We start from the raw sequence: 26,299 nt of genomic DNA, 5'->3' as shown, positions 1-26,299 counted from the left end.
ATGTGTTGTATTTCGTGTTCCCTCTATGTAATACCTAAGAGTAATTAGTATTTTTACTCTGAGTGTTTTTCTTAACTTTGCTTAGAATATTAACTTCAAGCTTTTGGTTCTAATGATTTCCTACATGATTCATTTACTAGGTTTCTTACGAAGACGCATTATCTGGAGAACTACAGCTTGGAAAATGTTTCTCTTTATTGTAGGTTTTTTTTTTCTGTATGTAATGGCATGATGTAGTATGATATAAAGACAGTGTGTGGGCTTTGGAGTCCTAATTGGTTTTGGTGATTTTTTCCTACTTAGTTTTGAATCTGAGCTCTAATGTTCTGTGATCTTAACCAAGTTACTAGACAGCTTTGGTTTTCTTATCTATAAATAGATAATAAGCTCTACCTTAGAGTCATTGTGAGGATTAAATGAAATAATTTGTAAATCCCTCAAAGAGCAAAGAGGTAAAAAGAGGTATGTATGTACAGGGTAAGAAATGGGTAGAAACCAAGATTACAGGGAAGTTTATAGAGAGGGCAAACCTTAGATAAAGGAAAAGAGACATTGTGAACACTAGCTTAAAATTTTTTTCACTGAAAAATGAAAAGTTGAAATAGATTGTTTATATATATTTGCATACATTTAACATTTTGATGGTGATTTAACTAACACAATACAACTTGCAAAACCCATCTTTTAAGAAATAAATTACTCTATAAAATATTTGTGAATTAGGAGTCTTCATTTAATTTTTGACACCACTGATTCATAGCAATTTTGTATACATCATAGAAGGAACATTGTGTTGTTTACCTACCCTAAAAGATGAGGGAAATTTTATTTTCTAAAGTACTTTTGAGCAGTATTTTTTAATGTAGTTAATAAGGTCAGACACTGATTTTAAATATAAGATTTCAATATCCTTTAAATCTTGAGACATTAACCAAAGTGCCTAGAATTAAGAGAAACTCTAAACTTCAAGTGGCTTCATCCTTCAGTTAGCCTGTTTGGGGATTTACTCTTAGATTATTGGTTTTAACAGATAAATTTTACCACACAAAAGTCTATCGGGAAAACTAAAAAAAGAAAAAATCAAATATTAAGACAGTTTTTAAGAAATTACAGCTGAGAATTACCTTTAATGTTTTGAACAAATAGATTTGCTGTTGAACAAAATCAAAAAACAGCAGTAGCCCCAACTTGGTCTACAGAGATTTGAGTAACTACAGCCTGACTAGTGTGTTCCCCTCTGCCATGTATTCAATATGTATAAACAATAAAAGCCCTTTTTTGCTATAAATTAAAACATTGAACTTCTAATTCTTCCTAATCTTTGCTTTAGGTATAAGGTAAAATTCACTTTTTAAAATGTGATGTGAAACATTCTAGAAAGCAGTTTGCCAGCAAAATTTAATGGCCTTAGTATGTTTTCTGAACTCCAATTATTACTAACCCTCTAGGTTATATATTTAATGCTTTCTCTTTTCTTTCTGTTCTCTTTATCCAATCCCAATACTACTTAAGAAATAAGCTTATCAATTTAATTCTAGGATTTTATAGGGGATGGGATATGAGGAGGGAAGCCCTTATTTTCAAGCTTCTGTGGCTCCAAAATATGTTCAGTTAGTAAATATTTTCATTGTGGAGAAAAATGCAATTTACTGTGGATGTTTTTGTTTCTGTAGTAGTTACAGAATGTGAGAGTTGAAACAAGGCCTTAGTCCAAATCCCCAACACCGGTTAAGTCACCAACCCCTGGACACATGCAGTCTTCCATAAAGACAGTCCTAGTCTTTACTTCACTTTAACCGAGTCAATTGCTGGGTAAACTATACCAGGCTGGTAATGGCTATTTTATAGTAAAACCTGCAGAACAAAATCTAGTAGCTTGCTTTATGTGTTGGAAAATAAATATACATTGAATACCTTCTCATTACAGAAAAAATGCTGCTGTGAAGACATAGTTATAGCTTTCACATAACTGAAGCCCCAACCATCATGATTTAGTGCCCCCCAAAGGAAGAACTTCAGTGGAAAAGAGAGGGCATTTCTGGGGATAGTAGAATGCTTGAGACCTGAATTTAAACTCAAGCTCCTTCATGAAGGTAATAATTTTATTTTTAACTGATAGAAAGTAACAGCTCTATAAAAGTTAACTATTGTCTATTACATATTAATGAAAAAGTCAAGTTACACTTTATATATAGGTACTTTGTTCCGTTTATGGGTACCAGTTGGAAAAGAACATTTTATACCTAGTTATTTAATCTTAATATCTACATTCTTTGGAACTTTACTTTGACATAGTTAATTGAAAGTTAGGGATAATAATTTATAGCATGCGCTGACATTGAGGTTAGGTGGGAAAACTGGGTATTTTAAGTCACCCTACAGTTGTCAGGATTGAGGAGTGTAATGCAAATTGATGGAAGACTTAGGGGAGGAAGGAGTAATACTTTTCACTTCATTCAAATTATTTTTTGAAAAGGATGTCTGTAACTTAAAAATGTACTTTTAATCTCCAGTTCAACAATGAGTTAGGTCAACAGATATTGAAACCCACCTTTCCATATAATAAACACTAAAACCTTGTTTAACACATAGTATAGAGGTACTGCATACTGAAAGGAAAATTTTGAGTTTTGAATTTCCAGAAGATAGTAGGAAAGAAGTTCTCTTTCTTCCATTTGCAGATTCCCAGTCTGGGCAAAGTTCTGAAGTAAGTGGTTTATATTTGGCAAGCTTCCTGTGTTATCCCACCCCTTCACTAGTGAACTTCCCCAGGGCATTCATCCTGCCTTCCCTGTTCACTGCAGCATCTACCTCAGGTCTGCAGAATCCCTTTTAAGTGCTCTGAGCCTCAAATGCACCTATTAGAATGGATAGAGGTTGCATTCTAAGTTAAACTTTTCGGGGTAACTGTTTTTAACTCATCTTAAAGGAAGAAAGCTATATTTATATAAATTTACACAAATTTGATAATGACTGATAATCTCTCCAGAATTTTTTCTTTTTAAGAAAAAATGCTTGATAACTCCAATGAAAATTTCATTGATGAAATTTCAGATAGGGTAAGAGAAAGTAAATAAAACGAAAAAAAATTTAGATCAGTAGGGATAATTTGTAATGGAATCAGGGCACCTACCAGGAAACTGAGAGTAAGTTTTTAGAATTTTTTTCCCCTAAGCCATTTTCACTTTTTACCTTTCTGTCCCGAGATCCATTTTTGGATCTGTTTACAGAATATTTTCTCAGGGGCTGTAATTCCTGCATAGTTAGAATGCTAGTTTTTTCGGGAGGTCAGAGATCTTTAGATTGCTTGCAGGAGGGCTTTTGTGTGTTAGGTACTGCCTATAATTAAATTTCAACCAGGAAAAGTTGAGAACAAAAATGAACAAAGAATTTCTTTTAGCATCTTTAATTTGTTAACCTACCAAAAAAAATATATTAAAGCCATGACTAATGAAGGAGGGAGGTTTGTCTGGTACCTTGAAAGAGTTCCCATTGTAATGATAAAGAGTGGGCTTTGGGATCAATGCATGTAGGTTTGAGTTCTTGCTCAGCCACCTAGTATATTTGTAATCTTTGGCTTTACTTAACTGCTTAAATCTTATTTCCTTATGTGTAAATTGGAGCAAGTAACTGAATCACAGGGTTGTTGAAAGAATTAAATAAAATGATATGTATAAAACACTGAGCCTAGTGCTTTACTATGGTAAGTGCTCAATAAATGAAAACCTTATAACCTTTACTGGTGAGCCTCAGTTTCCTTTTCTGTAAAATGTTGTTAATGGGTCCTATATCACAGAATAGCAGAGTGATTGTTAATAATTCTGGCTAATAATTATTAAGTATAATAAGCGTTCAATAAACAAATTATTTTGTAGTTATGATAATTAAATTCATAGTCATGTATTCTATCATAATAGTGCTTATATTTAAAAATCAAAATAAAGTCTCAAAAATATTTCTAATCTTAATGTGATCATGTTTAGACAGTGAATATTTCAGTGTATTTAATACACTTTAAAAAATTAAGTTGCATTCTTTTTTTTTTTAATTTTATTTATTCATTTTTGGCTGTGTTGGGTCTTCATTGCTACACAAGGGCTTTTCTCTAGTTGCGGCGAGCGGGGACTACTCTTCGTTGCAGTGCGTGGGCTTCTTATTGCGGTGGCTTCTCTTGTTGCAGAGCACAGGCTCTAGGCACATGGGCTTCAGTAGTTGCGGCACACGGGCTCAGTAGTTGTGGCTCACGGGCTCTAGAGCACAGGCTCAGTAGGTGTGGCACACGGGCTTAGTTGCTCCGTGGCATGTGGGATCTTCCCTGACCAGGGCTCGAACACATATCCCCTGCATTGGCAGGCAGATTCTTAACCACTGTGCCACGAGGGAAGCCCTAAGTTGCATTCTTGACAGCAATTATTTCAGTTTTAATAAGTGTCTCAGTAGGACTTTATTTTCAATTGGATCTAACTCTGTAAAAGTTTTCTTCTTGAATAGAGTTCTTTTATTTTTATACTCAGTGTACATTAGAGGTCAGTCAATAAATGATAGTTAAATGAATTTTAAAAGTCATCAAGATAATCAGCTATTAGAAACATAAAATCTAAGAACTGAATGGGATCTTTAAAAAACTAGGAATTGAAGTTCAGGGAAGTTAACATTGTTTTTTTTCATCAAATCTAGACTGACCCTGTGTTCTTTTTCTACTACATTCATCAGATGTGTGAATTTTTAAACTAAACAGTAATATTGAAATAGAACTTGTTAGTCATCTGAAAGTAAAATTTTTTGCAATTTTTCAAAGACAGTATAGAAAAGTATATTTAGGAGCTTTATACTAAGCCCAGGTAAGTTTTTATTACATCAATGAGATGACTGATATTTAACAGATTTTTGTCCTTAGGAACCAAGTAATTTATTTATAGATAGGTGAATTTTTTATCTTAGTTTGCATAATTATAAGTAGCAGAAATAATTTATTGAGTATTGACCCTGTACTAGGAACTGCACCAAGCTCTTTGCACACATTATTTTGTTTAATGTAACGACCCTCTGAGGGAGATGCAGTATAATTGCCAATTTGCACATGACAAAAACTAAAGCTCAGAGTAGTTAACTAATTTGACAAGTAAGTATGAAGCTGAAATTCAAACCCAGAGCATATGACTACAGAACACTGTCTTCAGCTATTTTATACATTTTTACTGACAAAACCCTCTCAGTTTTTGTTTTAAAAGTTGATGAAAAAATAATATATTTCTTGTCCACCCTAACTCCAACATTGTTCAGAGTATGGTAACTTAACCTAAAATTTCAAGATAATTTTGGAGTTCATATACTATGATTTGTTACTGGCTTCAGTTTACAGACACTCTGTTTGCTCCTTTTTTTTTTTTTTAAGACTATCTTTTTCTGAAAGTTTTAGATTTATAGAAAAATTGAGCAGGTAATATAAAGATTTCTTCCTTCCTTTCTTCCATATTCCTTCCCCTACCTTCTCTCCCCTCCATCCTAGCATGCAGTTTTCTCTACTATTAACATTTTGTATTAGTGTGGTCCATTTTCTAAAAGTTAATGAACCAATACTGATACATTATTATGAACAGAAGTCCATAGTTTACACTAAGATTCACTCTTTGTGTTGTACAGGTTTATGGATTAATGTCATGTATTCATCATAACAGTATCATAAAGTATTATCTCATCACCATAAAAATCTCTTGCGCTTTACCTATATGAATTCCCACATCCCCAACCTCTGGCAACTACTGATCTTGATATTTTGTCTATAGTTTTGCCTTTCCAAGAATGTCATATATTTGGAATCATATAGTATGTAGCTTCTTTCACTTATCAGTATGCATTTAAGGTTTCTTCTTGTCTTTTTGTGCCTTCATAGCCTGTTTCTTTTTGTTTTTGGCTGCCCCTCACGGCTTGTGGGATCTTAGCCCCCTGACCAGGGTTCAAACCCAGGCCCACAGCAGTGTAAGCACTGAGTCCTAACCACTGGACCACCAGGGAATTCCCAAGCCTGTTTCTTTTTAATCACTGAATAATAATTCATTGTATGGATATACCACAGTTGTTTTACCCATTCACTCATTGAAGGACATCTTGGTTGCTTTCAAGTTTTGGCAATCGTGAATAAAGCTGCTATAACTATCCATGCACGTTTTTGTGGAACATAAATTTGCAACTCATTTGGGTAAATACGTAGTAGTACAATTGCTGGATTGTATGGTATGCCTATGGTTAACTTTGTAAGAGACTGTCAAACTGTCTTCCAGAGTGGCTGTATGTACGGTTTTGTATCCCAAGCATCAATCAATGAGAGTTCCTGTTGTTCCACATATTTGGCAACATCTAATAGAGGGTTTTTTAAAAATATTATCCATTCTAATAGGTGTGTTATGATATCTCAGTGATGATTTAATTTGCAGTTTCCTTATGACATACAATGTTGAGCATCTTTTCATATGTGTAATTGCCATCTGTATATCTTCTTTGCTGCAGTGTATCTTCAGGTCTTTTGACCACTTTTTTTTTGTTTTTGTTTTTGCTGTACGTGGACCTCTCACTGTTGTGGCCTCTCCCGTTGCAGAGCACAGGCTCGGACGCGCAGGCTCAGTGGCCATGGCTCACGGGCCTAGCCACTCCGCGGCATGTAGGATCTTCCTGGACCGGGGCACGAACCCATGTCCCCTGCATCGGCAGGCGGACTCTCAACCACGGCGCCACCAGGGAAGCCCTGACCACTTTTTAAATTAGGTTTTTTTCTTATTGTTGAGTTTTATGAGTTCTTTGCATATTTTGGATACAAATCCTTCATCAGATACATGTTTTGCAAATATTTTCTCCGAGTTTGTGGCTTTTCTTCCCATACTTTTGATACTGTCTTTTGCAGAGCAGAAGTTTTTAATTTTAATGAAGTCTTGCTTGTTAATAATCTCTTTCATGGATCATGCCTTTTGTATATTATACTTAAAACATCATTACTATACTCACGGTCCTCTAGGTTTTCTCCTATGTTGTCTTCTAGGAGTTTTATAGTTTTGCATCTTACATTTATGTCTATGATGCATTTTGAGTTAATTTTTTTGAAGAACATAAGGTCTGTATCTAGGTTCACTTTTTTTTTTTGGGTGGGCATGTGGATGTCCCTTTATTCAGCACCATTTGTTAAAAAGACTATCCTCTAGTGAGGTGGATGGACCTAGAGTCTGTCATACAGAGTGAAGTAAGTCAGAAAGAGAAAAACAAATACCATATGCTAACACATATATATGGAATCAAAAAAAAAAAAAGGTTCTCCTGAACCTAGTGGCAGGACAGGAATAAAGATGCAGGCGTAGAGAATGGACTTGAGGACACAGAGGGGGAAGGGTAAACTGACACGAAGTGAGAGAGTGGCATTGACATATATACACTACCAAATGTAAAATAGATGGCTAGTGGGAAGCAGCCGCATAGCACAGGGAGATCAGCTCATGCTTTGTGACCACCTAGAGGGGTGGGATAAGGAGGGTGGGAGGGAGATGCAAGAGGGAAGGGATATGGGGATATATGTATATGTATAGCTGATTCACTTTGTTATACAGAAGCAACTAACACAACAATGTAAAGCAATTATACTCCAATAAAGATGTTAAAAAAAAGAAGACTATCCTCTATGGGATATATGGGCACATATGCTTTATTTATTTATTTTTAAATAGGATTTTTAAAATATTTATTTATTTATTTTTGGCTGCATTGGGTCTTCATTGCTGCGCGTGGGCTTTTCTCTAGTTGCGTCGAGTGGGGGCTACTCTTCATTGCGGTGTGCGGGCTTCTCATTGTGGTGGCTTCTCTTGTTGTGGAGCACAGGCTCTAGGTGCGTGGGCTTTGGTAGTTGTGGCTCGCAGGCTCTAGAGTGCAGGCTCAGTAATTGTGGCGCACGGGCTTAGTTGCTCTGCAGCATGTCGAATCTTCCTGGACCACGGCTCGAACCCATGTCCCCTGCGTTGGCAGGCGGATTCTTAACCACTGTGCCACCAGGGAAGTCCGGCACATATGCTTTAATTTCTCTTGTGTAAATACATAAATTGGAATGGCTGGATCATAATTAGGTTCACGTTTAACTTTTTAGAAAACTGCCAAAGTGATTCTCAAAAGAGAATATACTGTTTACATTACCACCAGGAATACATGAGAGTTCCAGTTGCTCCATATCTTCATAAACATTTGATATAATCAATCTTCTAAATTGTAAATATTCTAATAGGTATATAGATGTATATAATTGTGGTTTTAATTTTCATTTCCCTAATGGCTAATGCTGTTTAGCATATTTTCATTGTTTATTTGCTAGCTGCATATCTTTTTTTCTTTCTTTTTTTGGCTGTGCTACGTGGCTTGCAAAATCTTAATTCCCCTATCAAGTTCCAAAAAATGTTTATCACCCCAAAATAAAACCTTGTACCCAGTTGGCAGTAGCTCCCTCTTCTCCCCTCCCCCAAGCCTTGGCATCCACCAGTCTACTTTCTGTCTGTATTTTACCCATTTTGGATATGTTTTATAAATGGAACCATACAATATGTGACCATTTGTGTCCAGCTTCTATCACTTAGCATAACTTTTTTGAGGTATATATCAGTACTTCAGTCCTTTTTATGGTGAAATACTATTCCATTTTATGGATATACCACATTTTATTTATCTATTCATCAGCTGATGAACATGATGAACATTATGGTTGTTCCAGTTTTGGCTATTATGAGTAGTGTTTCTATGAACATTTGTATACAAGTTTATGTTTGAACACCTGTTTTCAGGTGTTTTTATCTGTTTTTTTAAACTTTATTTTTGTAAATTAATTTTTATTGGAGTATAGTTGCTTTACAATGTTGTGTTAGTTTCCACTGTACAGCAAAATGAATCAGCCATACATATATGTATATCCCCTCCCTTTTGGACTTCGTTCCCACTCAGGTCACCACAGTGCATTAAGTAGAGTTCCCTGTGTTATACAGGATGTTCTCATTAGTTACTATTTTATATTTAGTATCAATTGTGTATATGTGTCAATCTCAATCTTGCAGTTCCTTCCACCACCACCCCTTCCCCCTTGGTATCCATACATTTGTTCTCTACATCTCAATTCTTCTGAGTATATACCTACAGTGGAATTGTTTTCATTTGGTAATTCTGTGTTTAAATTCTTAAGGAACTGCCAAATTGTTCACAGCACCTGCACCATTTTACTTACCCATCAGCAATGCACAAGGATTCCAGTTTCCCCACATTCTCACCAACCTTTATTTTCTCTTTATTTTGTAAAGAAAATCCTTTACAGTGGATATGAACTAGTATCTCATTGTTGGTTTGATTTGCATTTTCCTAATGACTAATGAACTTGAGCATCTTTAATATGATTGTTGACTATTTGTGTGTTTTCTTTGGAGAAATGTCTATTCAACCCCTTTGCCCATTTTTTAGTAGGTGTGTTTGGGTTATCTTTAATTTAATTTAATTTAATTTATTTTTTGGCTGCGTTGGGTCTTCGTTGCTGCGCACGGGCTTTCTCTAGTTGCGGCGTGTATGGTCTTCTCATTGTAGTGATTTTTGAAATCTTCTCATTGCGGTGGCCTCTTCTTGAGGAACACAGGCTCTAGGCGCGTGGGCTTCAGTAGTTGTGCCATGCAGGCTTAGTAGTTATGGCTTGCGGGCTCTAGAGCGCAGCCTCAGTAGTTGTGGTGCACAGGCTTAGTTGCTCTGTGGCATGTGGGATATTCCCGGACCAGGGATCAAACCCCTGTCCCCTGTGTTGGCAGGCGGATTCTTAACCACTGTGCCACCAAGGAAGTCCCTGGGGTTGTCTTTTTTCTGTTGGGTCGTAAGAGACGTTTGTATATTCTAGACCCTCATCAGATATTTGATTTGCAAATATTTTCTCCCATCTGTGGCTTGTCTTTTTACTCATGTCATGGTATCCTTTGTGCAAAAAGCTTTTATCTTGCTAATGTCCAATTTATCTATTTTTTTCTTTTGACATTTATCCTTCTGGTGTCATATCTAAATCCAAGGTCATTAAGCTTTTATTCTTTTGTTTTCCTCTAAAAATTATATGGTTTTAGCTCTTATTAGGTCTCTGATCCCTTTTTGTTCATTTTTGGTATACAGTTGACCCTTAAACAACATGGATTTGAACTGTGTGGGTCCGTTTATACTTGGACTTTTTTCAGTAAATACATAGTATAGTACTGTACAATCCACAGTTGGTTAAATTCACAGATGCAGAACTGCAGATATGGAGGGCCAACTGTAAAGTTGTACATGAATTTTCCACTGTGCAGAGAGTTGGTGCCATTAACTCCTGTGTTGTTCAAGGGTCAACCATATATTATGAGGTAGGGGTGCATTTTAATTGTGTTGTATGCGGCTATTCAATTGTCCCTGCACCATTTGTTGAAGAGACTTCATTCCCCATCGAATGCTTTTGGAACCCTTGTTGAAAATAATTTGGTCAGAGATGTATGAGTTTATTTCTGGACTCTCAATTCTATTTTGTTGATCTACATGTCTATCCTTATGTCAGTACCACATTCTTTCGTAAACCTTAGCTTTATAGTGATTTTTGAAATTGTGAAGAACGAGCTGCTTTCCCTGCATCCTATAAGGTTTTTTTTTTTTTTTTTTGTGGCCTCTCCCGTTGCGGAGCACAGGCTCCGGAAGCCCAGGCTCAGCGGCCATGGCTCACGGGCCCAACCGCTCCGTGGCATGTGGGATCTTCGCGGAACGGGGCACGAACCCCTGTCCCCTGCATCGGCAGGTGGACTCTCAACCACTGTGCCACCAGGGAAGCCCCATCTTATAAGTTTTGATGTATTGTGTTTATCTGTCATCACCCCCTTGAGTTAATTATTTTATTTAGTTCTCCAGTATTTTATTTCTATCATTAAAACACAGATACACAAAATTGTAATAGTATTATTTATACAGACAGTGTTTATTTAGGTTTTTCTTAGAGTTATTAATTTATTTGCTTACCATTTTTCTAGCATTTCAGGACTTCCTTCTGGTATCATTTTTATTTTCTACTTCTTTAGGAATTGCTTTTGTGTAAGATCTGTTCATTATAAACTCAGTTTTTTAATCTTAAAAATGTCTTTCACCCTCTTGTGAAAAAGTAGCTTTGAGCATATACAATTATATACTGAAAGTTAGTTTTTTATTATTCTTGTGACTTCTATGGCCATTGTTGCTATTGAATAGTCTGATGTATATCTAATGTTAATACTCTGTAGGTGATCGTATCTCTCTGGCTGCATTTTAGATTTTTTCTGTTTTTCTTTAGAATTTTGTACTTTGCTACATTTGGTATGGATTTCTTTTGATTTATCTTGGTACATTTTGTGCTTCCTTTATCTGTAGATTCATGTCTTCAGTTTTGAAAAATGGTCAGCCATTATCTCGTCACATATTGTCTCTCGTCCATTTTTTCTTTTTATTCTTCTGAGACTCCAATTATAGGTATGCTATACTTTCTTCTTCTATTTTCCTAGTTTGAAGTGTGTTCTTTGTATTTTTTAATATTCTGTTTTACTTATGATGCATTCTGGGTAATTTTTATTTATTTATTTATTTATTTTGCGGTACGCGGCCCTCTCACTGTTGTGACCTCTCCCATTGCGGAGCACAGGCTCCGGACCCGCGGGCTCAGCGGCCATGGCTTATGGGCCTAGCTGCTCTGCGGCATATGGGATCTTCCCGGATGGGGGCACAAACCCGTGTCCCCTGCATCGGCAGGTGGACTCTCAACCAATGCGCCACCAGGGAAGCCCTGGGTAACTTTTAAAGCCTGTCTTCTAATTTAGTAATTCTTTCTTCTGCCTCTAACTTTCTACTTAATTTATCCATTGACTTTTTAATTTCAGTAATTACATTTTTCATTGCTGAAAGTTCTGTTTGGTTCTCTTTCACATGAAACTTTTGATAGTCTCTTGTTGCTTCCTTATTCCTATGACTCATTCTTTTATTTCTTTGAATATTAAATAATTGTTTTATATTCAGTATTACATGGTTCCAATATTTGAAGTTTTTAGGGGGATCTAAATCTGCTGACTCCTTCTTATGATGGCTTATTTCTTTGTGTTTTTGGCACTCTTTGATTGTAAGCTTATATTTGATTGATCTTAATGTGAAAGGAAACTAAAGTCTTAACTGTGTTTGTGTTCCTCCAAATAATAACTGCATTTGTTCTCACCAGAAGCCAGGGTACATTATTGGCTTACCAGGATCTTTCAGATTCTTAGTCTTACCTTGGGAGTTTTAAGTTCTCCTCCCCTACCAGCTGTTTATCCAAGCCCATTTCCCAGGCACAGTGTTTATTAGCAGCACTGCCCTTGAAATTTTCCTCCTTGCTTGTGCTCATCACTTAGGTTTTAGATCACAGCTTTTGCTTTTATTTTGGGGAGTGGGGGGGTGGGCAGAGTGGGAGAGGGCAGGGAGTGGCCTCTCATTTTTGTTACTTCCTATAGTAGCTCCCAGCCACGAAATGTTTTGTTTTACATCAACTTTCTATTTTTTTGTTTTCTAGCAAGAGAGCTTTCTACAGTGTCTAATCTGCTGTATTGGCATTAGTGAAACTTCCTTTCTATTTTTTAAACCCCTTCTATAAAATATTAATCTTAAGTAATATATGTATAGTATAAAAAATTCAAAACAGAACAGAAAGTTATAAACTAAAATTGCTCTTACTTTTATAGCCCTAGAGGTAACTACAGGTTTTTGGAATTTTTGTAATACATTAAATTAGAATACAAGTGATAATTTAAAATCTTTAAGGAGAAGCAATTTTAAGATATTTTATAGTTATATATTAAAAATAAGACTGATTTTATAGCATTTTACAATTTATATTTGAGTAGAATTATTTATAATATCTTAAAGATATGAAATAGCAAACCTTGCAGATTTTCTGAAATGGTTAATTTTACAAATATATGTTTGGATGCTATCACAGAAAAATAAGTTTTCATTGTATCCAAGTACATATACTAAATAAGTCTTAAATACAGGTATAAATGTAAATTAGGGTTTAGAGTGATGGAATTATCGTGTATCCCGATTGTGATGACGGTTATCTGTGTTAAAATTCATAGAGCTATACATCAAAAAAAGAGTTCAATTAATGCATGTAAATTTAAAAATAAAATTTTAAAGATTTTTAAAAAATAATTTATGCTGTCTTTCGAAAAATAAAATTATAGGGTTGGGTTCTTAAAAAAGATTTTATGAAGTTTATTTTATATTATAAATTTTTCAGTGGTGTTCTTCAGCAGTTTCATTTTGACTTTACTCCAATTTTGAGTCATAAAACATCATTCTTTTTAGATCATACAGAATTCATTAGTCACTATACTATACTAGGCCAGGGTTTCTGAACCTCAGCACCATTGACATCTTTATGTGGAGGCTGTCCTGTACGTTGCAAGGTGTTTAGCAGTTCCCCTAACTTCTGCTCATTAGATACCAGTAGCACCCCCTCCAGTTGTGACAACCAAAAAAGTTTCTAGACATTGCCCAGTATCCCCAGGCGACTAGGGGGTGTTGGGGGTATGTGTGGGGGCAAAATCACCACCACTGGAAAACGACTGTACTAGACCTAAGTGGCTCAACCTTTTTAGAATACATATTTCTTCATTTTCAAAGCTTGTCATGCTAATATTAAGTGGTATAATTGTATGTTATGGTAAGAGTTGTATGTATATAATCTCCTCCTGTACCAAGAGATCTCTTTTAAAATTATCTAATGCTATGATAGGGCACACCTCATAAAATTAAAAGCTTTTATTTAGATTACATCTTTGTAAAATGAGAATTTTAGAAGAATTTGAAAGGGTGTAACAACAGTACCTGTCACATAGCAGCAACCTTAATAAACCAGTACATGAGTGCAATTAAGGATAGGGTGAGGAAACTACATAACACTAATTTTTTGCTCTGTCTTGAATTTATTCTGGTGCCTTTGCAAATTATTTAACAAGAATGTTCGTTTTATTGATCTTATAGGGTGTAAATGATTTAACCTAAATTGTATAGGGTAACACAGTAGGGGAGATGAGAAATTTATTTAAGACAAACATTCTATTAAAATGTTAAGTGCTTTAGTTGATCAGATATTTAAAATCTTTCAGGTATTAAATAATAGAAGAAAATGGAATTGAATATGATACCAGCATGGAACAGTCTGTTGATTCATTAAGAGTCAACCATAATGATTCCGAAGAGTCAAAAACCGATTCTCAGGTATTTGAAGTAGGGATTCAACTGGGAACTTTTTTCCGTTTAAAGGGAAAGCGGCATGCAATTGGATTTTTTATGTTTAAGGAATAGTGTTATATTTAATGTATTCAAGAATTTTAACATTTAATTTTTAATAATTCTATCATTTAATTTTATAATATAGAGCTTTAATGTATTTGTGAACGTTTATATGTAAAGAAAAATCTGCATATTGAATTATAAATATTTCATCATTTCACATTGTATTCCTTTGGACTATTTGAAATAAAATATAATAAAAATCAACAGTTTCACTTAAGAACTTCTGTCTATATCAGTCTGTGAATTGATAACCCTTGCAAAAAGTAAAGTGAATAATTAACTGAAAAATGAATGTGTCTCCATCTTTTATTAAAAACATTCTATTTTTTAAAAATTGTAACTTATTTTACAAACACTCAAGTGATTTTTTTTTTTCTTTGCAAAAGCATCTAAGCTGTATGGACTCCAGTGAGCCTTCTTTTGGACAAGATGGTTCCCCTAGAGTTTTACCCATTACTACTGCAGTGGATAATTCACTCACATCACAGAATATACCAGGGCCCCTGACTCAGACGCAGACTCTTTCTGCAGAGCAATTCCACCTAGTGGACCAAAATGGGCAACCTATTCAATATGAGCTGCAGTCATTGGGGGATTCTAATGAGCAAATGGTGAGTACGTTTTTAAAATAACCAGTTTTCTGCTATTTGGCAAAATGTATTAGTTTTACTAGATGACCTTAATTTCTTGACACTATTGCTTTACATTGCTTTGAAAATACTGTTTCCATGACATTCATTTTTAAGTTATATAAGGATTTTAAAAGATTTCCTTTCAGGACTACAGAGTACTTCAAACCAGTAGGTCCCAGCTACTATGTCTAGGCAAACTGGTACTTTGAGATCAGTTGGAAATGTAATATAATCTGTCACCAGTGCTAAAGTCCCAGAGCTTACATATAACTTACATTTATTTTTTGTATATACATTTGACTGAACTCAGTGTTGTTTGCTCTATCAACATCTCAGTTACTGATTTGTGTGCCACATGCTGGTATGCTTTCTTGAAGAAAAAGAAAGCAATGGAAGTACCAGTGGAATAATGGAATTTAGACATACCCTTACTGATCTTTGTAAGTAGATATGTAGGTGTCATGTGAATAACAATGCATAAAGTTGACAGTGCTGCTTTAAACTGTTAGCCAAAAATATGTACGACCAAGTTCACAGTTGAATAGATGTGGTGATAGATGGTTTTGATTCAAATAAAATTAATGAGAAAAAGTTCTAAATTGCTCTCTGACTAATAATATATTTATATCAGTAATAATATGAAGAATAATGTATCTCTTTGTTTGCCTGTATTTTCCAAATTTTCTACAACAAATTTTAATTCAATAATAAAAATTATTTTTAAAATCATAACTTCAATTATAAATTATACTTAAGTAGGCAAGCATATAACCCAAAATTCTTATTTTTGTTTCTAGTCTAGAGCATTCTAGAGTTAATCTATGTCCTTTTGCTCCCTTATAATTCAGCTAAATTTGGGCATTGAGAGTAATTGGTTGAGAGGTGGCTGACTGTAGACAACTTTTTTGTGTGTATGTTCAGGCTCAACATATTTCTGGGCTTACTTCAGGACTGAAATGCAAAGTTAGGGTAAGCTTCTGTAATCATACTGCATCACCAGCAGAGGTTAATATGCAACAAATAATCTAGATGTGAACCAATACATTTTAATATTTCATGTTCAAAATGAAATACTTCTGTAATTTCCCCTCTTATTTGACATTTATTCTAGTTTCTATCAGAACATTTAGAAAGTCTGTGTGTTCTAATGGAAGGATAAAAGAGTCTAAATGTATGAAGGGTTATCATTTTACACATGGTACCTTTCCTAAAAAGCATGTTAAAGTTGCTTATTTGTCTGGGTCTGAAAAAAGTTCGAGTTCCCATTCTCTTTGTAATTGTATTAAACGTTCTATCTGAAGTGATTATAAAGGTGATTTTACATTGTTTGCGGTAGGAGATGATACAGAGGGTTGCTTGAAGTTGTGAAATAGGAAACATGTGGCATGAGCATGAAAATAAATGTAAGGAACATGGAGTGTTAGAAGCTATCTTCTCCAAAGAACCAAAGATCAGAAGGTGGTGATATTCCGGGAAACTTAGTGGAGATTTTTTGTTTTTATTGTTTATTTTAATAGACTTTAATTTTAAGAGCAGTTTTAGGTTCACAGCAAAATGAGAAGAAAATACAGAGAGTTCCCATATACCCCCAGCCTCCATATATGCATAGTCTTCCCATTATCAAAGTCTCCACCAAGTGGAGCTTTTTGTAAAAAATGACTTTTTTGTTTGTTTGTTTTGAAGTATGATTTTTTTCACATAGAAACTTTCACGGAACTAGTAAAGATTCTGTAGTGGGTAAATCTGCAGTGGATGAGAGGAGGTTTTGGAGTGAAGCAGGGATGATATTTTTCATTTACTAGAAATATTGTACACAAAGAGCACAGTAAATATAAAACTACTCATTAGCCAAGATTTTCTGGTGATTTTCATGGTCGGCCTCAAAGAAAATGTATTGCAGCAGATGACTCTTCAAAACTATGTTTATTTTCATAGCAAAGATTAAAGATAATTACTTTTTTTGGTAATAGAAAAAGTAGTATTATCATCACCATTGTCAAATTATATGAATTAAAAATAGGTTTTTAGGTAACAGGTGGAATAAGCTAAGGAAACAGAAAATGGAGGAGATGCTTTTCCACTGTGCTTGGGAAACAGTTTCAAAATTAAGGGGATATTCCACAGATCAGTCTTAATTATGAAATTTTCATATGATTGAATAAATTATACCTTTATTATATGTGTTTTATTTGGATTTAAAAATAACCACAGCACTCTTATTTTCTAAGAATGAATGAAAAATTTTCACACATATTTAATCTCATTTACAGGGAGTAAAGAATTAACAACAGTATTATTACTATTGCCTTTTGAAGTCCAGTAGGGTTTTCGTATTGTTTTATTTTTGTCTTTTTTTAGGTTAAGTAACATCATCAGATATTGGGAGACAGTACAAAGTAGTGGTTAAAAGGAGTCAGACTGCTTGGGTTTGAATTTCAGCTCAGGACTATATAGCTCTGAGTTACCTTGAATGAGTTTTGTAAATACTGTGTTGCAATTTCCGCATGTATAAAATGTATATAGTTTGTATACATGTGATGAAGTTTAAATAACGTAATATTGGGTTGGCCAAAAAGTGCCTTTGGTTTTTAAGTAAAAATAAAAGACACATTTTTCGTTTTCACCAAGAACTTTATTGAACAATGTATTCACTCTTTTGTTCCACTACTTTCTGCCATTTTTCAGGCAACTTCATAATTCCATCTTCCCAAAACTTTTTATCTTTTTGAGCAAAGAACTCTTGCAGGTGCCTTTTACAGTCTTCCAGGGGATTGAAATTTTTTCCATTAAGAGAATTTTGTAAAGATCTAAATAAATGGAAATCCGAAGATGCAATGTCTGGTGAATATGGTGGATGAATCAGCACTTCCCAGCTAAGCTGTAACAGTTTTTGCCTGGTCATCAAAGAAACATGCGGCCTTGCGTTATCCTGATGGAAGATTATGCATTTTCTGTTGACTAATTCCGGATGCTTTTCGTCGGGTGCTGCTTTCAGTTGGTCTAATTGGGAGCAGTACTTGTTGGAATTAATCATTTGGTTTTCCAGAAGGAGCTCATAATAGAGGACTCCCTTCCAATCCCACCATATACACAACGTCACCTTCTTTGGATGAAGACCGGCCTTTGGTGTAGGTTCATTTCGCTTGCCCCACAATCTCTTCTGTTCCACATTATTGTACAGTATCCACTTTTCATTGCCGGTCACAATTTGTTTTAAAAATGGAACGTTTTCATTACGTTTAAGTAGAGAATCGCATGCGGGAATACGGTCAAGAAGGGTTTTTTTGCTTAATTTATGTGGAACCCAAACATCAAAGCGATTCACATAACCAAGCTGGCGCAAATGATTTTCAGCGCTTGATTTGGATATTATGAGTATGTCGGCTATCTCCTGTGTGGTATAACGTTGATTATTCTCAATGTCTCGATTTGATCGCTATCAACTTCAACTGGTCTACCTGACCGTGGAGCATCATCCAGCGAGAAATCTCCAGCATGAAACTTCACAAACCACTTTTTTTTTTTTTTTTTTTTTTTTTTTTGCGGTACACGGGCCTCTCACTATTGGGGCCTCTCGCGTCGCGGAGCACAGGCTCCGGCTCATGGGCCCAGCTGCTCCGCGGCACGTGGGATCTTCCCAGACCGGGGCACAAACCCGTGTCCCCTGCATCGGCAGGCGGACTCTCAACCACTGCGCCACCAGGGAAGCCCGCAAACCACTTTTGACACATTCAGTCAGACACAGCGCCTTCTCCATGCCACTGCACAAATCTTTTTTTGCGTTTCAGTTGCATTTTTACCTTTCTTGAAATAATAAAATGCATAATATGCCAAAAATGTTGGGTTTTTTTCCTTCCATCTTCAGTATTAAAATGGCTACACAAAAATTCACCAATTTTGGGACTTCCCTGGCAGCACAGCGGTTAAGACTCCGAGATCCCATTGCAGGGGGCCCAGATTCCATCCCTGGTCAGGGAACTAGATCCTACATGCACGAAGCAACTAAGAGTTCACATTCTGCAACTAAGGAGCCCACTGGCCGCAATTGAGGAGCCCACGTGCTGCAACTAAGGAGCCCACTGGCAGCAACTAGAACCTGGCGCAACCAAAAAACAAAAAAAAAATTATGATGCCAATAAACATTTATAAAAAAATTCACCAATTTTGATCAGTCTTTTTTTAAATGCACACTGATATGACAGCTGTCACATAAAATCTAACAAAATTGTTTTGAATGAAGTTAAAGTCAACTAAGTGCTACTAGAGCCATCTTACAGAAAAAACCAAACGAACCTTTTGGCCAACCCGATCCATGTAAAGTCCTGCTGCTTAGTATGAACTCCACAAATGAAAAGGAATTATCATCCTCAGAATTTACAGTTGATTTTCATGCTGAAGTAATAAGAGGTATAAGAGATATGGCAAGATTTTTTTATCTCAAGAAACTTGACAAACACTGAGGGAAGGAAAAAATTTCTACTCTTAATTTCTGGGAAATGTTTATGATTATAGAAAGCTTTCTGTTTTGTTGAGGTTTAAGGGTGGTTTTTTTTTTTTCCCAAATTTAAAGTTTTTCAAATGACCCTCTCTAAAAGTGATGCCGTCTCTATCAGGCCATCAGCAAAGTTTTCATGTTTTACATAGCAAAAGGGAAGTTTGAGAAAGTGGGTTGGAATGATTAAGGACAGTTATTTGCCCTAGGGAAAACTGAGGACAGGGGATTTCAGGTAAAACAGTAAAACTGTTAGTAGAAGAGTAGTTTTTAGGTAATAAAGTTTATAAGGTATCCAGAAAGTCTGGAAATATAGGATAAACTTAATTTTAAATAATATATTAGTTATATTTTTAAATGATAGGCTCAAAATGTTTTTCTTCAACTTTAGACGCTTTCTTAGTTGACATTCCTCTAAATTTGAGGCAAGAAGTTCATTTGTTAAACTGAAAAAAGCAAACAAAAACACCAAAGGAAATAATAAATATACAATTCCCCTATGTTTTCAGACTTTTGGGTCACTCTGTAGTATTCCTTATAGACCAAGACAGGATATATAAAAATGCAGAGATATAAAAATAAATCCTGTTTAATTAGACATCTAAGTTACTGTTTTTAAATGAAAATGACTTAAAATATGAGACCAGTGATTATCACACAAATAGGTCAAACGTGTGGATAATACAGTAAGTAGAAAAAAGTAAATATATTTAGTGTAGTCAGAGACTTACGTGTTCAGGTTACTAAGTAATTAGACCTCACGTCCATGTAATGATTAAGATCATAGGTGGTTAAGATCATAGGACATAGGATCAAACTGCCTGTTTTGAATCCTAGCTTTACCACTTATCAATTGTGAGACTTTGGGAAAAAATTTTTAGGTACCTCAGTGTTTTCATCTATAAAGCGAAGAAAATGATAGTATCTGCTGTAGAGGTAGGCATGTCTACTAATTTTTTAAGTAATGATTCTTTTGAATCATTGTAGACTTATGCATTTGATTTTTTTAAAATGCCTCCAAGATGATTGTTGCCAGCCCATCAGAAAATGGACAGGTGCTGCGTGTAATTCCATCTACCCAGACAGGAACGACACAAGTGATTGTACCTCAGGGGCAGCTTGTGGATGTGAATAGTCCTCAGGGTGAGTAATCATGGGATATAGGGGATTTAAGAACGTTTTAAAGAACAAACGTATATTCAGAAAATCACCTCATGAAAGTCAGTGCTAAAATTGATCTCTTTGGGTAAGATTGTGAACTGAATGATTAGAAAAAGTTTCTTAGCCCAAATAAATTTCAAGTTCATTTTTCAACTCCTGTCTAGGTTAGCTGTCTATTTCATTTTGGAATTCTGTGAAGCTGGTTGACTCTTGCTTCCTCCCAAATGACCAGTGAGCATAAAATAAATTCTTCTTAATTTTAATAACAGTAATAATGACAGCAACAATAACAAGAACATGGTGCTAATAACTACTGGAGAAATTTTTATTTTATATTTTTATCAATGTTGTTAGACATGTGACACTTTTTTTTTAACTATTCTTCTCATCCTCTTTGCTTTTTTCCTCTTTGTTCCTTCAGATTCAGAAAGAATCATACTCCCCATTTTTTTAAATAAATTTATTTATTTTAATTAATTAATTTTTTGGCTGCATTGGGTCTTCGTTGCTGTGCATGGGCTTTCTCTAGTTGTGGCGAGCGGGGGCTGCTCTTCGTTGTGGTGTGCGGGCTTCTCATTGCAGTGGCTTCTCTTGTTGTGGAACATGGGCTCTAGGCTTGTGGGCTCAGTAGTTGTGGCTCATGGGCTCTAGAGCACAGGCTTAGTTGCTCTGCGGCATGTGGGATCTTCCCGGACCAGGGTTCGAACCCATGTCCCCTGCATTGGCAGGCGGATTCTTAACCTCTGCACCACCAGGGAAGTCCGTATTTATTTATTTTTTATTTTTGTACGTGTTGGGTCTTTGTTGCTGCATGTGGGCTTTCTCTAATTGCAGCGAGCAGGGGCTACTCTTTGTTGTGGTGTGCGGGCTTCTCATTGCGGTGGCTTCTTTTGTTGCAGAGCGTGGGCTCTAGGCGTGCGGGCTTCAGTAGCTGTGGCATGTGGGCTCAGTACTTGTGGCTCATGGGCTCTAGAGTTCAGGCTCAGTAGTTGTGGCACATGGGCTTAGTTGTTCCGTGGCATGTGGGATCTTCCTGGACCAGGGCTCGTACTCGTGCCCCCTGCATTGGCAGGCAGATTCTTAACCACTGCACCACCAGGGAAGTCCCCCTATTTCTTTTTATTTTATTCTTTTTCTACCTATTTGATATTATCCCTATTCGTTCTTTTCCTTTTTCTTCCCTTCCTTTTCCATCTATTTGAATCTCTTTTCTAACATCATAGCTACACTGTTGTCATGTTTTCATAGATAATGGTTTAGGGCAAATAATTCTTACTTTAGTGTTATGATTCTTTGTCTTTGATAACAGTTGTTACAACTTAAGGAAAAGAAAACATAGTTTGCAGAAAACATTACAAACATGGTATAAAAACTAAAAGAATTAGTCTTACATTTTCCTATTATATTGTGATACTATTAATATAACAATTACTTCTACCACTTTTATATCCTAGCTGTTCAATGTAAGTTCCAAAACTTTAGTAGTCAGTATTACAGTTTAAAAGTAAACAAGTTTATCAGAGAAATTCTCAATATAAGTTTTATTATCTTTAGCTTCAGAGTATATCTTTCCTATTTCAAATGTATTAGTTCCAGTTCATTACATTCTCATGGTCTTATTCAAGATATTGATGTTGCTTTGTTCTTGTTCTTATTGTTAAGATGTCTCTGAAGAGAAACCCAGTGACGGAAACTTACCAACTGTAAGAGTGGATTCTCTAGCAGACAATAACAGTAGTTACATTCTTCATCCACATGCATCCCTCACATTGCCCAAAAAGACAGTGACCAGGTGAGTCAATGAGAAAGAGGAGCTCATCTTTGAACATCACCATGGAAATCTCTTTTTACATTATCACATTTAAAGCTGGCTGACTATAGAAAAGATCAGAAATTCAGAAAATAGAATAAACCATCATCAAATACATCCTTAATCATTTTAATAACATCTTGGCAATAAGGGAGCTACTTTAGAATCTATAAAAGGCCAACGTGCTACTTTTCCTCAGTGACATTTGCCTGTTATCTTTTGAAGCAATCTGTAAACATCTGGCACTAATACAGTTTTTTAAAAAAAGAAATATCCATTCTAGGTCCTATAATTTTTAATGGTTCATCACATTTTTATGCATTTAATTCCTCTGTGGTAAAGTGTTTAAAATGTTTTTTGTTAATGTCTATTTCAGCTTTTACTTTTGCCTAAAAATAACACTGTTTATAATAATTTAGGGAAATATAGACATGGGTTTTGTATTATATTTTAATTGTTCTATGAAAATATTTTAAAGGTAACATAATATTTGTGACATTTAACTTTAGAACTTGACGTAATATCTTGTTACTGTTAATAAGTCACCTGAAGATGGTTTATTGACTCATTTTTTGTTAAATGAAAAATAATTATGTGAGAATACAAAATAAGCTCTGAGAAAGATGTATAAAACACTTGAATTTGTTGAAACTACAGGTATTTGGAAGAACAAAGTTAGACTTTTGCTTTAGCAATTGATGAAATAGTAATGATTAAAAAAAGCATAATTACATCCATCAGACCGATCTGCCATTATTATTACAATTTCTAATTGATGACCTCAGTATTGTCTTTGACTGGCTAAGAGGATAAAGCAACTGAATGCTGTGTGTGTGTATGTGTGTGTGTGTGTGTGTGTGTGTGTGTGTGTGTGTAACTTGTAATATATATTTATATATGCCCCCCCATCCCAGAATACTTGAAGAACCCTTTTTGGCTCCACTCCAGCCACTTTCTTCTAACACACCTATATGGGCCTGTCGTCTTAGGAGCTGTGAGGTGAGTTAAAAAATAATCCTTATGTAGATTCACTTAGTTGATTATAACTACAATTCATCCCAAAATGTCCACTTTTGAGTACAACTAATAGAAGCTGTATCTGTAATATTTTGTTCATGTTTGTGCTAACTCTTTTATTCCTTAGAGCTTGTAAGCTCTGTTAAAGCAGAGATCTTATAAATCCCTTCACACTTCACTGTCATTTCATTTCTTCTCTTACAACTCTTTTCCCTTGTCTTCCATAAAACTTCACTATCATGTTTCTCTACTTTTTATCCTTTAATCATTCCTTCTGTTTCTTTGCTTGGCATTTATTTCTTTTCATATTCTCAGCAGAAATTCTTCAAGAGTCACCATTTGACCTTGTCTTATTTCTCTACATTTTATCCCTTGTAGAGCTTAACAGCTTTGTTGACTTTCAATTCTCAGTTTTATAAAAATGATTCCCAAATCTCTATCACCAGTTCTTTAATTCTGCCCTTGCTTTTGTCCCAGATCTCTAGCTACTTACTTGAAGCTTTACTTAGATTTCACCTCAAATTCACCGTATCTAAAGAGAAATTATCTGCCATACCACAACTAGCTCTACTTCCTAAATTCCTTGTCTGTGTAATAACAAATACCATCTCCTTAGATACAAAGTTTTAGACTAATTTCTTCCTTTCCCATATTCAGATAGTCACCTGATTCTTTTAGTTTTTTTCTTTAAAGTGGTTTAAAGGGAGCTTTTCCCACAGACCTTTGTTATCTTGAACTCAATTATGGTAACAGCCTTCCCATTAATCTCTTTGACTTTTCCATTTCTAGTCCTTACTGTGTAGTTTTCTAAAACTACTTATCTTTAAATATTACTTTCATTGTCTTTTCTCACTGCCCAATAAGCTCAGTGTTATTTTTCCACATCATTTAGCCACTTGTTACTAGCTTTCAAGGTCTTCTATAATCAGGTATCACCTTATCTTATCCTTTTTTATTTCCTGCTTTTCTCCAATTCATCTTTCATTCATGTTAGCCAAGTATTCCTACTTGGAACACACTTCAGAATCTTCCTTTATCTCCTCCTTCACTTGTGTTTATTTCCATTTCCTAATATGTTATTTTTTCTTCTACTAACCTTTCTAACTACTATTCTTCAAATCCCAATGCAAGTCCTGTATGTCTTTTCTGTAATAGTCTAATGATTACTTTATCTTTTACCTATTTATCTCTTAAAATTTTATTTATGTATTTATTTGGTTGTGCCGGCTCTTAGTTGCGGCAGGCAGGCTCCTTAGTTGCAGCTCATGGGCTCCTTAGTTGTGACATGCAAACTCTTAGTTGCAGCATGCATGTGGGATCTAGTTCCCTAACCAGGGATCAAACCTGGGGCCCCCTGCATTGGGAGCGCGGAGTCTTATCCACTGCGCCACTGGGGAAGTCCTTATTTATCTCTTAAAATTCTTTGATAATTATTACCATTACCATTCTTAATTATTTGCTAGCTTGGGTTGTTCACTATTATATACCTTTTAGACTATACACTTTTTGTGGAAAAGGACCATGCACTTCTACATATAAACCATATATGGTAATGAGTATTTAATTATTAAAATGCTTCATTGTTTTAAACAAATCTTAAAATATGGCAAGGAAAAACATTACTTGAGTTTTAATGTTTTGAGAAAATTTCTAATCATGAAGTCTAATGATGTATTACATTTGTTAGGACATCATCACTGTTGTTGCTTTTCTAAGTGTTACGTACGTATGTATGTATAGACAGTAAGATTTTTTTTCCCTTCACACTTTTTGTTAGTCATAGTTTTTCACTGGTTTCCTAAAGGTACTATTCTTGTCGTTTGATGAGGGTTTTTAACATCATTATTATAAACTTTATGAAATGCTATGGACATTAAAGCATTAGCAATTATGTGGCCAAATTACTTCATTTTACACCATGGTACATTGTGTAGCTAATCTAACATCATATATCTTGTAAGAAATTAGTTAAAACTGTCCAGCAGCCTGAATTATCTCAAAGATTGAAGGATTCTTTTTCTCCAAGCTATATCAATAGTGAAAAACATTTTTGGTTAATGGCTGAAGAAATATTTTCTGCATTTTGCTTAAAAATATTGCTTAGTAGTCCTTTTTACTTTTTGAATTTCCATTTAAAGGTGTTTTTCTTATAGGCATTTTTTAGATTTGACCAAAATCTGTTAGTTGGACAAATTTCAATACTGCATTAAACTTTTATCTCCTGATATGGGTCTGACTGCATTGTACTAATTCTGACTTTTTCCTTTCATTAACAACATTATATGCTGTATTCATTTTATTTGTAAAAACATGCTATAGCTAGAGTTAATGTTCCTACTTTTATTTGTAGGGATATTTTGATGAGGAAATATCTAGACTAGAAGAAAATTCATAAGCATAGACATTTTCGTTATTTTTAGGGGAAATTGTAGATAATGTATTGTTTGGAATCAGAATATCTCTTTTTATTATGGCTCAAAGTATACCTACAACAGTATGTTGATACCTTCCTTTTGTTAAATGTATTCTTGCCAGGTGAAATGTTTAGTCTAATTAGGAGGAAAAAGATCTCTATTCCACATCTCTGCTCTTATTCCCTATAAGGGAGAAACATACCTGGAATCAATTCTAGGTCTAAATGCATTTCAGTTTAAGAGATCACAGTTAAAAAATTTCTCTGGGTATAGAAAAAGCTTTTCTTCTAGTTGAGGGATACTCACAAGGTTGTGGATAGATAATATCAATTTATTTACATGATTTGTTTATACCTTGCCTTATTTCAGGAAGAATTTAAGACAGCTTACAAAAATACTTAAAAATATATTA

General features: G+C 35.0%; 1 protein-coding gene across 2 annotated transcripts in view; it reads left to right on the top strand.

Annotated features, from left to right (window-relative positions):
- Window positions 1-14,192: 14,192 nt before the first annotated feature.
- The window catches only part of CARF (calcium responsive transcription factor), a 52,497-nt gene continuing 40,390 nt past the window's right edge, over window positions 14,193-26,299 (top strand). For both annotated transcript variants that reach the window (XR_014297028.1, XM_082658936.1), the window contains exons 1-5: window positions 14,193-14,283; window positions 14,748-14,972; window positions 20,508-20,628; window positions 22,309-22,438; window positions 23,371-23,455. Coding sequence is in view for 1 of the 2 variants with exons in the window: in XM_082658936.1 (XP_082515062.1) it covers window positions 14,215-14,283; window positions 14,748-14,972; window positions 20,508-20,628; window positions 22,309-22,438; window positions 23,371-23,455 (630 nt within the window). In the remaining variant the exon portion in view is untranslated. The remainder of the gene's footprint in view (window positions 14,284-14,747; window positions 14,973-20,507; window positions 20,629-22,308; window positions 22,439-23,370; window positions 23,456-26,299) is intronic.

This window comes from Grampus griseus (genome assembly GCF_964374135.1).
Source record: "Grampus griseus genome assembly, chromosome: 7".
In the NCBI taxonomy this organism is placed as follows: domain Eukaryota; kingdom Metazoa; phylum Chordata; class Mammalia; order Artiodactyla; family Delphinidae; genus Grampus; species Grampus griseus.
Note: the sequence above shows the minus strand (reverse complement) of the source record. Positions and strands in the feature narration are given on the sequence as shown.